Genomic DNA, 13665 nt, shown 5'->3' on the forward strand with positions numbered 1-13665 from the left:
TGTGTTATGGGAGGAGGTGTGTGTGTGTGTGTGTGTGTGTGTGTGTGTGTGTGTGTGTGTGTTGTATATATCTGTATGTATACACACTTGTAGAGGCTAGAGGGAGACTTCAGGTGTCTGAATTATTCTTTTGAGACAGACAAGGTCTCTCACAGAATCTGGAGCTGGACCGGCAGCAGCCAAGCCCCAATGCTCTTCATTTCTGCCTCCCGGAGAGTTGGGGTTACAGGCATGCTTGTGGCCATGCCAGACGCCTTGGGTGCCAGGATTCAAAGTCAGGTCCTCATACTTTCACAGAAGGTGCTTTTGTCCACTGAGTAATCTCTCCATCCCCTATTTAACTTTTATATCACCAAGAAGATCCATTATACCCCTTTGCTAGCTGCTAAGGGAGTGATGCAGCTCAGCAGTGAAAAGCATGCTCTGTTTGTGGAACACTTTGTCAGAAGCCATCATCACATCCTATTCTATAGATACTTGCTCAGCCAAGTTTACTGCCACTTCTATTCACAATAACTAGAGAATGAAAGCAAGTTAAAGGTCATTCAACTGCTGACTGGATAATGAAAATGTGGTACATATATACAATGGAATTCTATTCAGCTGTAAAAAAATGAAATAATGAAATTTGCAGGCACATGGATGGAACTAAAAAATATATTGAGTGAGGTAACCCACACTCAGAAAGACAAACACCATGTATTATCTCTCATCTGTGGTTCCTAATTCTGAATCGTTAGATGCTATTATATAACTTGGGAGTAACCACAGAAACCAGGACAATACAAAGGGACCATGAGTGGGATGCTCAAGAAAAGGAAAGGGTGGTAGGTCACTGATGCTATGAAGCAGGAAATGGGAAAAATGGGGGGGGGGACTTTTTCTGGGGAGGAGCAGGGAGGAAAGAGAAATACACTAAAGGTATTTGAGAAAGCCAAAATAAAACACATTATTTTGTATTGGCTTAAATATACACATACATATTCATGAGAGAGAGAGAGAGAGCGAGAGAGAGAGAGAGAGAGAGAGAGAGAGAGATAGTTAGTTAGTTAGTTAGTTTAATGGAGTTATGCCATGTGGTGATTTGAATAAGAATGGCATTCATATGCGCTCATAGATTTGAATGCTTAGTCACCAGAGAGGAGCACTATTTGAAAGGATTAGAAGGATTAGGAGGTCTGGCCTTGTTAGAGGAAGTGTGTCACTGGGAGTGGGCACTGAGGTTTCAAAACCCCATGCCAATCTCAGTGTCTGTCTGTCTGTCTGTCTGTCTGTCTTTCTGCTTGTAGATCAGGATGTAGCTCTCAACTGCTTCTCCAGCACCATGCCTGCCATGCCTGCTGCCACCCTTCTCCCCATGATGACAGCAGACTGTGAGCCAGCCCCCAGTTAAATGTTTTCTCTTCTAAGAGTTGCCTTGGTCATGGCATCTTTTCACAGCAATAGAAGAGTGACTCAGACATGCCACACAGGGTAATAATGCTCTTCCCAACAGCTATAGACTAGCTAATAAAACCCCTGGTGTCAAGCATGGGAAATTCCTTCAAGATGTTGATAAGGGAGACTCCCCAAATAATATAAGCTATTGCCACTGACTTTGGCTGCCTCCCAGAATTTGAAGGTAAAACTATTGCTGAAGACACCATGCACCTCAGACAACAGACTTGAAGGAACAAGCTGGAACTGGCCTGGAAGCCACCTCCCTGGGGAGTAACTTTCATATGTTCTACGCAAGCTATCAAAGGAGAAAAGCAATGAATATTCCCTCCCAGCTTTAACATCTATCAACCACAACAATTACCAGTCCAGCAAGATATTCTCATTGGTGCAATAGTAGCACTTCTATCTGGGATGTGATCAACAGCTGTCTAATTAGATTTAGGCCCACTCAATAGGAGGGAATTCATGATTGGTACTGTAAACCTAGCCAACTACTCACAGACCCTAGAGGAGAACCTACATCTGACACTTTCCTAAACTAGCATAATTTCTGTCTGTAGTGTAAATACTTACTCTTATTCTACAGGTAAGTGTAGCTCTCACCCTTCATAAAAGTAGCTTCTTTTTGCAACAGACAGGGACTATTACAGAAATCCTCAACTGATAAAAATGTAAACAACAACTGACTGGGGTGCCCAACCCCAACTGATATATCTGCAATAAGCCTAGAGAGCAGCACCTAGCCCTAATCCATCTTTTGTTTAGCAGATACCTTTTGTTTCTCTTGTTGCCCTCTATGTGTCTCTTGTCTGAGAGTCTATCAAGGATACAAAGGCCTATGCAAAACCTTGTTCAGGAAACCCAAAAACCTGTGGTACCTGATGAATTGAGGGATTTGCACTTGGCATTGCATTTTTGGGAGCTTCTTTCAGGTTGTTTTGAGCATATAGAAATCAGCTGGCTAAACTGTAAATATAGAGAAAAATAAAAAAAGTCCTGACAAAGGGAAAGTTTTCAGTACTGAGAGACTGGATCCCCATGCAGCCACAAAAGGCTAGATTCATTCTTATGGTGCTTCTGAGTCTTCTTTCCATGGATTCACATGAACCCTCACACCTGTGATGCAACACTTCATGACATGGCTTTATAAACAAGACCTGCACAATGACATGCTAATGTGGATGGGGAAATCTTCCAAATTTTCTATAGTACCCTTAATTATTAATTAATGGGCTCACACAGAATCTTTTGTATTTAATTTTTAGGAGATGGGCTGGTCTTAAGTATACTTCTTAGCACTCAGAACAGACAGTAACCATTTAGTGAACATCTGTATGAAGGAGGAAAAAAATCTTATAGCCTCAGGTATTTAAAGTATGTTCAGAAAGCCAAGGAAAAGTAAAAAGAGATCTGTGGCTTAATTCTACCCATGCTATCTGATACACTGTACTATGTAAGCAAGAAGAACAATACACAATACAAGGCTTACTATACTTAGTATAGATGATGTGATACTAAAAGAAGACAGAAAAAAGAACAACTTTGATACCATTCTCCTTTTAATTACTATATAGAATAATTAAAAAGCAACTTTAAGGGAAGATAACTCAAGTACAAGATAAAACAGGGACAGATACAAAAAGTATGAACTTGCTTTAAGGGGGTTTCTAGAAGACATGAAAGCTTGGGTCTGTGATTGGTATGTAAAATGAATAAAAAATTTCTTAATTAAAAAAGATGGAAAAAACATTTGGAAAAAGAGAGAATTTAATTGCTCTCTATTGTATAGAGGAACTATGAGAAGAAGTTAATAGGCTGAAGTTAACTCAGTGAGAGGAACCTCTTATCATCTGGAGCTACCCAGCAATGAAAAGCAAGCTCCATTGTCAGGGAACCTATTCAAGCCAACATGTTGACGACCAGCCCACAGAAGACTCCAGATTCTCCTTAAGGCCAAGATTTTAAGGTTATCTTCTTCAAACATCTTCATATGGTACATCTATCCACTTTTCTCTTTTTAATTAACAAAGTTTCAAAAAACAATATTTAGTATCTGTTATTTATTTGCAATGCTATTTACTGGGCAATAGAGAACATGAGGTACAACGAAACCCTCTACAAGAGTTTTTTACTAGAGGAGGAAAAGAGGGACGTGCAATAGGTCTACTGGAAACAAACAGTGCCAAAGAGAGTGGGGAACAGGTGGAATCTGCTTTTATAGGTCTCTTCCCCACTTCCCCCATGCATGTGCATATGGGTTTATGTAGTTACGCCATGCATGTGCATAGATTACATGATCACCATGCAGATTACCTAGGAGGTAAGGCCCTAAGGTGACTAAGCATTTTGACTGCTGGGACAGTGCATGAAGATTATAACAGTATCCACTAAAGAAGGAAATTGTATTCAGTCTTAATTCTAATCAATGTTCCTACCAGAATTAGTTTAGAAATAGTATCAATACTTGAGCCAGTGGGAGGGCAAACTGATATTATGGTAAAAATAAGGCAGAGGAGGATGGCCAGGATCCATGTTCTTCTTGCTTCAAGGTACAATGATGAGGTAAAGTTCTCATGGAGCACCACTGAGGGGAAGAAAGAAGATTGCATGGATCGGGGGCATTCTCTCCTGAAAGTAGGTCAGCATACCACAGTTGGTCTTGAGCACCATACCAATGATGACATTACACACACAAAAGCTGAAGGAGTGGCCCCCTTCCTTATGGCAAGCTTGGGACATTACCCGCATGGCTTCCTGAATGTGGTCCTGCCGAATCAGCTCTGCTGAGCAGTCCATGTACCACTTCAAACAGCGAATGAGCTCCCTGGAAAGAGAACATTTATAGAAATTCCATTTTCACCAAAAGGCAGTGAGTTTCAAATCTGTATTTAGTCAAATAGAAAAACAGCAATGAACTGTCAAATAGGAAATAATATTCTGCTGATGAGCTAGAGTGATGGATCTATCACAGCTGCAGAATTTTCACATTGTCTGAGAAAGACAGACATTCTCTGTCCATAAGGAGCTACAGAATTTATATCAGCAATCACAAGCACTCTTTCCTACTCTCGTTTCCTCCCAAACTTAGACTATATTATGTTATTGATTTTATTATATTATTATATATTATATTATTGATTTGTCTTAAGTTGCAGTATCTCCAGAACATATAACACTAACTAGTACACTGGAAAAAAGTATATAATTCTAAATGCCACTCCATTCCATACCTCATTTCCCAAGGACCAAGCCACCTAATAGCAGTGAGTCTACAGTGTTAGAAGTATTACAATTTAAAAGAGAAGAATCAGCAGGTTTGTGTGAAGGAACTGAAACAAACTACCCTTCAAAATAAGCTTTAGTAGGAGAGAGAATGCCACAACTAGCGGGGCCATGATCAAGCCGTAAAGTGGGAAAGCATTAGAAGAGACAAATGCCCTGTATAGTATGAGGAGGTCTCGAAGGAAAGAGCCTTCAAATTTAAGGAGCAAACAGGTCTTCTGAGTCTTTTTTCTTTCTTCCTCTTTCTTTCTTTTTTTTCCTCATTTTTCTTTATTAAGAAGTTTTCTACTCACTCTACATACCATCCACATATTCCCCCTCCTCCCTCCTCCCACTCCCCAGCCCTCCTTCCCAAGCCACCCCACATCTCCACATCTCCCAAACTGAGGTCTCTCATGGGGAGTCAGCAGAGCCCGGCACACTGAGCCTAGGCAGGTCCAAGCCCCTTCCCACTGCACCAAGGCTGTGCAAGGTGTCACACCACAGGCACTGGATTCCCAGAAGCCTGCCCAAGCACCAGGGACAGATCCCGATCCCCCTGCCTGGGTGCCCCCCAAACAGTTAGAGCCAAACAACCATCTTCCGTATCCAGAGGGCCTAGTCCAGTCCCACGGGGGCTCCCAGCCACCAGACCACAGTTCATGGGCTTCCACTAGTATGGCCGGTCATCTCTACACGTCTTCCCATCATGATCTCAACATTCCTCGCCTGCAATATCTCTCCTCTCTCTCATCAATTGGATTCCACGAGCTCAGCCTGGTGCCTGGCTGTGGATCTCTGCATTTGCCTCCATCAGTCACTGGACAAAGGCTCTATAATGATGGCTAGGTTATTTGCTAGGCTGGTCACCAGGGTAGACTGTTCCAGGCACTCTCTGGGCACTGCCTGCAGACAGCTTCTGAGTCTTATAGGTTTCCAGAGTAAGTGGAGAAGCTTCATACTTCTTGGCCTAGCCTATGCTACTTCTGACATGGAGGTAGGCACTAGGTGAGACCATAGTTTAAAGATGTCTTGTCCTCAGTAGCAGAGGGAAACTAGGCTTCCTCTAACAGTCACAGAAAGTGCCTGTTGGTTCTCCTTGTTTTTAGGGATAAGTTACAGAAGATATGTGGCTTGACTGCCCCTGGCATATCTAATATCTCTTAATCTCTCTCTCTCTTTTGGTTTTTGAGACAAAATTTCTCTGTGTATCCCTGACTGTCCTGGAACTTGCTCTGTAGATCAGGCTGGCCTCAAACTCAGATACTGGCTTGTCTCTGCCTCCTGGGAGTGTTGGAATTAAAGGCATGCACCACTACTGCCTGGCCACATCTAATCTCTTTCTTTTCTTTTTTTTCCGTTTTCTGAGACAGGGTTTCTCTGTGTAGCTTTGCGCCTTTCCTGGAACTCACTTGGTAGTGAAGGCTGGCCTCAAAACTCACAGAGATCTGCCTGACTCTGCCTCCCAAGTGCTGGGAATAAAGGCTTGCGCCACCACCGCCTGGCCCACATCTAATCTCTTAAGGTACCGTATTTTAAAGTGGCAGGCTGATGATCTAACAAGAAGGTATACACATTTACATGACAGGAGATTGACAGATGTAAAAGGTATAAGCTATGGGGCCTACTTGTATGCAGTTTTGTGTTCTTAGGTACATTATTTAATCCCATTGTGCCTCATACTAGTCATTGGACATATACAGGAAATAACAATATATCTCAAAGTTGCTGAAAACTAAGAAGATGACACATAAAGCACATAGTGTCTACTCTTCAAAGTTCCATCAAAGTCTAAGAATTCTGCAGTTTTGCCACTGTTAAGCTTTGTTTATGGCAGTAAAAATTATACTAATTTCATAAAAATGGCAACATCAGCCAGGCAGTGGTGGCCCATGACTTTCATCCCAGAACTCAGGAGGCAGAGGCAGGTGGATCTTTGTGAGTTGGAGGCCAGCCTGGTCTACAGAGCCAGATCCAGGAAAAGCGCAAAGCTACACAGGGAAACCCTGTCTAAAAAAAAAAAAAAAAAAACAAAAACCAAAAAAAACCAAAAAACAAAAAGAGATACTTCATGTGAAACAAATTAGCTAAGACCGTTGGATAAATAAGATATGGCCTTTTTCTTTTCTTCTTGAACTCTGCCTCCTGAGTGCTGGGATTAAACGCAAGCGCCACCACTGCCTGGCTTCTTTTTGTTTTATTTGATCTTTATTTGGGGTACTATGATGTTGGCTTCTCATGTTTCTCATGAAAACAAGCCTGAATTTCAGTAGCTTTACCACCAGTTCTTTCTTTTTCTTTCTTTCTTTTTTTTTTTTTTTTTGAGCTGAGGATCGAACCCAAGGCCTTGTGCTTGCTAGGCACTCCCTAAATCTGCCACTGAGCTAAATCCCCAACCCACCACCAGTTCTTAAAAGAAAAGGTACAGTAACTATGTAATAAACTATATCTTAAACTCCCAACAGAAAGCCTGCAGCTCACATCGTATTTGCTGTGACTGACAGCTATTCTAAGATGAGGAAAAAGGAAAGGACACTTGTTTTTAACCACTTATTATTTATATTAATGTATTTTATGAGAAGTTCTACCTAGAGCAATAAGGTAAGAAAAAGAATTTAAAGGCATCCAAATATGAATTGAAGAAGCAAAAGTACCTCTGTTTACATCTCATGTATATTCATTTCTTATTGTTCTACTATTTATCATGATTGAGAGAGTGTGTGTGGAGGGTCACTGAAGGTCTCAGAAGAAAACTCTTAGAATGAGGGGGGATAGCTGGAAAGAGGCCTGAAGGGGAGCAGATAGTAGAACACATGGGAAATGTGAGCAGGGAGGAGGAACACTGGGTTGGTGTGATTAATATATTGTGCACCCCAATAAACTCATTTGGGGGTCAGGGAACAGAACAGCCATTATATTAAACATAGAGGTTAGGCAGTGGTAGCACATGCCTTTAATCCTAGTATTCTGGAGGCAGAGATCCATCCGATCTCTGTGAGTTCAAGGCCACACTGGAAACAGAGCCAGGCATAGTGGCACACACCTTTAACCCTAAGACTTGAGATCTCATGTCTTGCTTGGGAAAGACACATGCCTTTAATACCAGGAAGTGATGGCAGGAAGCAGAAAGGTATATAAGGCATGAGGACCAGGAACTAGAGGCTTTTTAAGCTTGTAGGCTTTTAGCAGCAGTTCAACTGAGATCCATTTGGATGAGAACTCAGAGGCTTATGGTTTGAAGAAACAGGATTGGCTAAGGAGTTGGCAAGGTGAGGTTAGCTGTGGCTTGTTCTGCTTCTCTGATCTTCCAGCATTTACCCCAATATCTGGCTCCAGGTTTGTTTTTATTAATAAGACCTTTTAAGATTTGTGTTACAGACATGAGAGCAGGAGAACTGACCCCACTCCTTGCTGTTTATTTCACAGGGTGAGCTGGCTGGGGCAGTGCTGGAGAGCTCACCCTGGTATTGAGGATGAGGTAGAGCTTGGGGGCCAATCAACCCAGCAAATACCAGGGCTATAAGTTGGCCCACCCCAGCATCCACCCCACCCGCAATCTGCTGGAGCACCTGAAGGGGCTGGTCCTGCAGACCCAAAGTTTCAGGATCTTCATGGTACAAGGCAGCAACAGGATATTCAAGAGGAGTCCCAATGAGGACCTAGTGTCAATGGTGTAGCAAAAACCAGAGGCCTTGAACCAGACCAATGACTCACTGCAATGAACACTTGCAAGTAAAGACACATGGACTAAAGGTACACTGTGTGACTCACTGTGTCACACTGCAGCTTCCACATGAGATTTTTCTTTTCTTTCATTTTTTAAAATCTCTTCTCTTTTATATTTCATTTTGTTTTTTCCTGGAGGTTGGGAGGAGTTACAAGAGTAGAGGGTGGATGGGAAGGGATGGGGAGATGAGTGGGATCAAGATGAATGATGTGAAATGCACAAAGAATCAATAAAGAGTTAAATTGAAAAAAAATTATATAGAAACCTATTACTCTATAAGTAATTTAAAAATATATTTAAAAAAAATGAATTTGAGCCTGGCAGCAGTGGTGCATGTCTTTAATCCCAGCTCTCCGGGAGGCAGAGCCAGGTGAATCTCTGTGAGTTTGAAGCCAGCCTGGTCTACAGAGCTAGATCCAGGACAGGCTTCAAAGCTACACAGAGAAACCCTGTTGTGTGTGTGTGGGGGGGAGCTTTTGAATGGAAGTAACCTATACAAGTGGATGTCAATCCTAGAAGCCACAGGCAATCAAACAAATATCTCAGTGCCAGGTGTAACATACCTCCCTGTAAGAGTTGTTGGTTGGGAAGAGACCCCAAAACAACATAGGCTATGGCCATTGCTCTGTAGTTGGTAAGACCTTACTTCTGAAGACACCATACACCTCGGTTGCAGGACATAGAGAAAACAATCTGGAACTGAATTGGAAACTTCCTTGCTGCTGGCTGTCATACACAGTACCAGACAATGCTATGCAGATTGCGGGGTTGGGGGTTGGGAAGGAACTACACCCCATCAACTGTTTTACCCAGCAGTGGAACTTAAGTGTTATAATGCTAATGTGCCAAAGAAGATGTAGGCCCACCAGTGTAATAGTGTTTTGGGGTTAACCAACTACTCCCTAACTGGAGTTGAGGCCTGCTCCACAATAAGTAATTCAATGGTTACTACTGTAAACCTGATTAAAACAAAACGAAAACATGGGTGGAGGGGGTATTATTATGGTTGTTTTGCTAAATGGACATGGTATCAAATTGCCTTCTAAGTATTTATGTTTATACCCATACACAAGTGCTACTGTCAATCTTGACCATACAAGCTTCTTTTTGTAGTGAATTGGCACTGAATGCAAAAAGTCATGGCTACTCAAAGTATTGAGAATAATTGACTGTTGAGTGCTCAGCCCTAAACAAGACATCTATATCACACTCTCTAAGGATCAAGGAACATAAAGGAAGAAAGGGGAAAAAGAATATAAGAGCCAGATGGCAGCAAGAAGGGCTGTAAAACGTTATCCTGGGCAGGCCCTGACCATTGCAATAGTGAACTAACAGCACCTGCAGTTGCCAGCACTGGGCATGCACAAGACTGGGGCTGCCAACAGTCAGTCAGAGATAGGGAAGGGGCTCATGGGGCCCTAGCCCTCCTGGGAAATTACTAGCTATTGATGGATGCTGGGGAAAAGGAAGCCATGTGGGTGCTTCAAAGTTAGTCTTAGTCCTCTGGAAGAGCAGCCAGTGCTCTTAACCAATGAGTCACTGCTGTGGGATGTCTTTCTGTATGCTGTGAATATATATTGTTCCCATTGGCTAATAAATAAGCTGCTTTGGCCTATTGCAAGGCAGCTTAGAGGCAGGTGGGAAATCCAAGGAGAGAGACAGGAAAGAGAAAGGTGAAGTCTAGAGAGACACCAGCCATTGCTGAAAGAGCAGCAAGATGCCAGCAGACCAGTAAAGCCATGAAACACATAACAAAACATAGATTAATAGAAATGGGTTAAGTTCTAAGAGCTAACTAGTAAGAAGCCTGCCATAGGCCATGCAATTGGTAATTAATATTAAACCTCTGAATGATTATTTTATATGTGGCTGAGAGACAGCAGGGTTAGAAGGGACCAGAGAAAACTTCGGACTACATTCGGCACAAACTGTTGGCCATTGATCCACATAGACCTAAGAAAGCTTAAAGACTCTGAATGCACAGAAACGGAGCCACACTAGGCTTCCTAGTCTCACAGTCTCATGCCAGTAGCAGTGTAGAGACTCATCTTCTGACAGCTGCCTGTGAGATGGAGTTGGCCACCAGCTGCTATAACCTAAGCAGCATGGCGGACTCCTGTTGCAGTACACAGTGGCTTCTCCCAAGTAGCACAGTGCATTGCATGGTGGATTTAGCTTTTGCTAGTACCAAAAAAAAAAAAAAAAAAAAAAAGGTTTCTGGGCTACATGATGGAGACATGGACCCACTATCTCCCAGAGTCAGCAGAGAGCATGGCTCCCTGAGCTGGAGGTGAATTACTTCCGCCATGTTAGGAAGCTGAGGTGGGCGGAGTCAGCAGCCAAGGCTTAGGCTTTGGTCCTAGCCACACAGTTTAGCAATTTAAAATTTCTCCTTGTCAGAGAAGAATTATAGATTCACAATGAGACAGATTAAGAATGGAATAAAACTCTAAATGGTTCACAATTTATGTAGGCTTGGAAAAGAGAGGAAAAGGAGTATATATAGTTATATAAGAAATAGTTTTAAAAAATAAAGTCTTTAAAGAAACAGTAAAAGTAATATAAAAAATAAGCCACGTAAAGATGGAAATTACAGAGAATCTGGATTATATTGTCTATGGGATTTTTAAATGCAGAAAGACATGATTATAAAGGCTACTGAGTTAAACTAATATATATATTTTAAAGGTATCTTGACTCCAATATTTGTGTCTAAGGATATGTTGCTTTGGAAAGAGGTTCTGTTTTTGTTTCCACAGAAGATGAGAACCTATGGACTGTGTTCAAGCTAATATGGTTTGATCAAGGAAGACCCCGAGAGGTCTCCAGATGTTCCAACATCCAGAACAGCCTCAAGGCAACTGGCTCAGACAACTCACAGACTACTCCAGTCAGGACTTGACCATAATTCTTAATTTTCTCAGGATCCCGATAAGATTGCCAATGGCCCTAACCAGCAGGGTTGTATCAACTGGACACACAGGACCCATGGAAAAATGACCACTAAATTTTGCCAAAACAAGATAAGATGGTCCTTCAGGTTCCTGTTTCACAGAGGAGATTGCCAGACATTCTGCAGGATACAGGGAGAAGCAACTGAGATACTCTAGACCTATAGGCTGAAGATGGATGCCCCAACACTGCAGAGGAACTTTGGAAGACTGTCCAGGCAGCCTGCTGTCTCTGTCATTCTAGATTTTTAGAAGTTGCTTACAATGCTCTTCTTGTTTACTTAATATTATATCCTCCTGAGGTCTTTGATGTAGTTGAAGACTAAATAGTTATAATTATAATTTTCTTTGGTTATTATAAAAGATAAATTAGATATGAAACAGACTCACAAATATAGGACGGATAGAATATTTTCTTTAATTTTGCCAAACACAACTAGCTATTATAACTGTAATTCCTGCTTGATAACTGTTCTATTATATATAATTTTACTGTGCTAAAAAGTTAAAACCTTCCTTTTTGATTAGACAGAAAAGGGGAAGTGCTGTAGGATGTCTTTTTGTATGCTGTTAATATGTGTTGCTCTGATTGCTTGATAAATAAAGCTGCATTGGCCTATGGCAAGGCAGCTTAGAGGCAGATGGGATATCTAAGCAGATATATGGAGAGAAGAAAGTAGAGGAGGGAGGGATGCCAGCTGCCACCAAAGGAACAACAAAATGCCAGCAGACTGGTAAAGCCACGAAACACATGTTAAAATTTAGATTAATAGAAATGGGTTAGGTTCTAAGAGCTAGCTAGGAAGAAGCCTGCCATAGGCCATGCTATTGGTAATTAATATTAAGCCTCTGAATGATTATTTTATAAGCAGTTGAGGGACCGCGAGGCTGGGTGGGACCAGAGAAAACTTCTGACTGTAAGTCATTTCTCCAGCTTTCTATTGTTCATTCTTAAAAAGAAAATGCTGATATATGCTACAATATGGATGAACTTTGATGACATAGTAAGTGAACAAGCTACTCATAAAAGGACAAATACTTTGACTCTTATATGAGGTACTGAAGAGTGGTCAAAACTCAAAGACAAAAAGTACAATGTTGTTGAATGTTACTTAGAGTTTTGGCTCGTGGGATAAAATGAACTTTGGAGATGGATGGAGTTCTAGTGACGGCTCTATATCAATGAGTAAATTATTTAATTACATGGAACCATAAACTTGAAGATGGTTATGATAGTAAATTTTACATTACATTTTTTACCACAATTACAAAAGTAAAGTTTAAAAAGTCAGCTAAATGAATGCCAGCTACAACTGAACTTCTTAAATTTCTGATTTTCTATTCAAATATAAGTTTGTAATGATACCAAGTACAACTTACTTATATGCCAGGGCTCCAGCAAAGTGCTTTTGGATATATGTGTCCATCACAGGTCGGAAGTGGAAATATTTTATGTCTCGAAGCAAGTTGATGATGAAAACCTGAGAAGATAGAAAGAAGGCCACCATGGTTTAATTAGAGGCCTCAGAAAAGTCCCTAGGAGGGAACAGACTCTTCAAAGAGCAAACTGTTAGCGTCCCCTATGGAAACCAAACATAAGATTTCCATTGTTTGTATTTATGTCTTGCTTTTTTTTTCCCATTGACTTTCCAGTCCACAGCTATACCTTATCAATTTGTGCCTATATTACCTGGAGCCTCTTCATTCACAAAAACGATGAGTGGTACAATACGAATTAGGGACTGCTGTGGATATCACTCTGTGTAAATAAAATGCTGATTGGCTAGTAGCCAGACAGGAAATATAGGCGGGACAAGCAGAGAAGAGAATTGGGGAACAGGAAGGCGGAGGAAGAGAGCTGCCAGCCACCGCCATGACAAGTGAGATGTAAGGTACAGGTAAGCCACGAGCCACATGGCAACTTATAGATTAATAAAAATGGGTTAATTTAAGATAAAAGAAGTAGATAACAAAAAGCCTGCCACAGCCATACAGTTTATAAGTAATATAAGTGTCTGAGTGATTATTTTATACGTGGGTTGTGGGACCGTGGGGGCTTGGTGGCACCTGGAGAGAAGCTTTCCAGCTACAAGGGACAGATAATACAATATCTGTGTAAGTGGCATAAACACTCAGGAGTCCTCCAAAACTTGGAAAAGGGGGTAATTTAAGCCTGCGGAAGGCTGTGCTCTTCCAAAAAGGGTCTCATGACCAGGAAGCAAGTAAGAAAAAAAGCCAGAGGACCATTCTAGCTTTAGCTTCAGTTCTCTGTCCTTTAGATTGGAG

The 13665-nt window shown here is 41.5% G+C and overlaps 1 protein-coding gene across 7 annotated transcripts in view; it reads right to left on the reverse strand.

Annotated features, from left to right (window-relative positions):
• Positions 1-13665, reverse strand: part of Dock3 (dedicator of cytokinesis 3) — a 391678-nt gene that overhangs the window by 103677 nt on the left and 274336 nt on the right. For all 7 annotated transcript variants that reach the window (XM_036193576.1, XM_036193574.1, XM_036193572.1 and 4 more), the window contains exons 21-22: positions 12760-12860; positions 4183-4264 (exon numbers count right to left, since the gene is read on the reverse strand). In XM_036193576.1, the coding sequence (XP_036049469.1) occupies positions 4183-4264; positions 12760-12860 (183 nt within the window). The remainder of the gene's footprint in view (positions 1-4182; positions 4265-12759; positions 12861-13665) is intronic.

The sequence above is a fragment of the Onychomys torridus genome, chromosome 7, assembly GCF_903995425.1.
Source record: "Onychomys torridus chromosome 7, mOncTor1.1, whole genome shotgun sequence".
NCBI classification, from domain to species: Eukaryota; Metazoa; Chordata; class Mammalia; order Rodentia; family Cricetidae; genus Onychomys; species Onychomys torridus.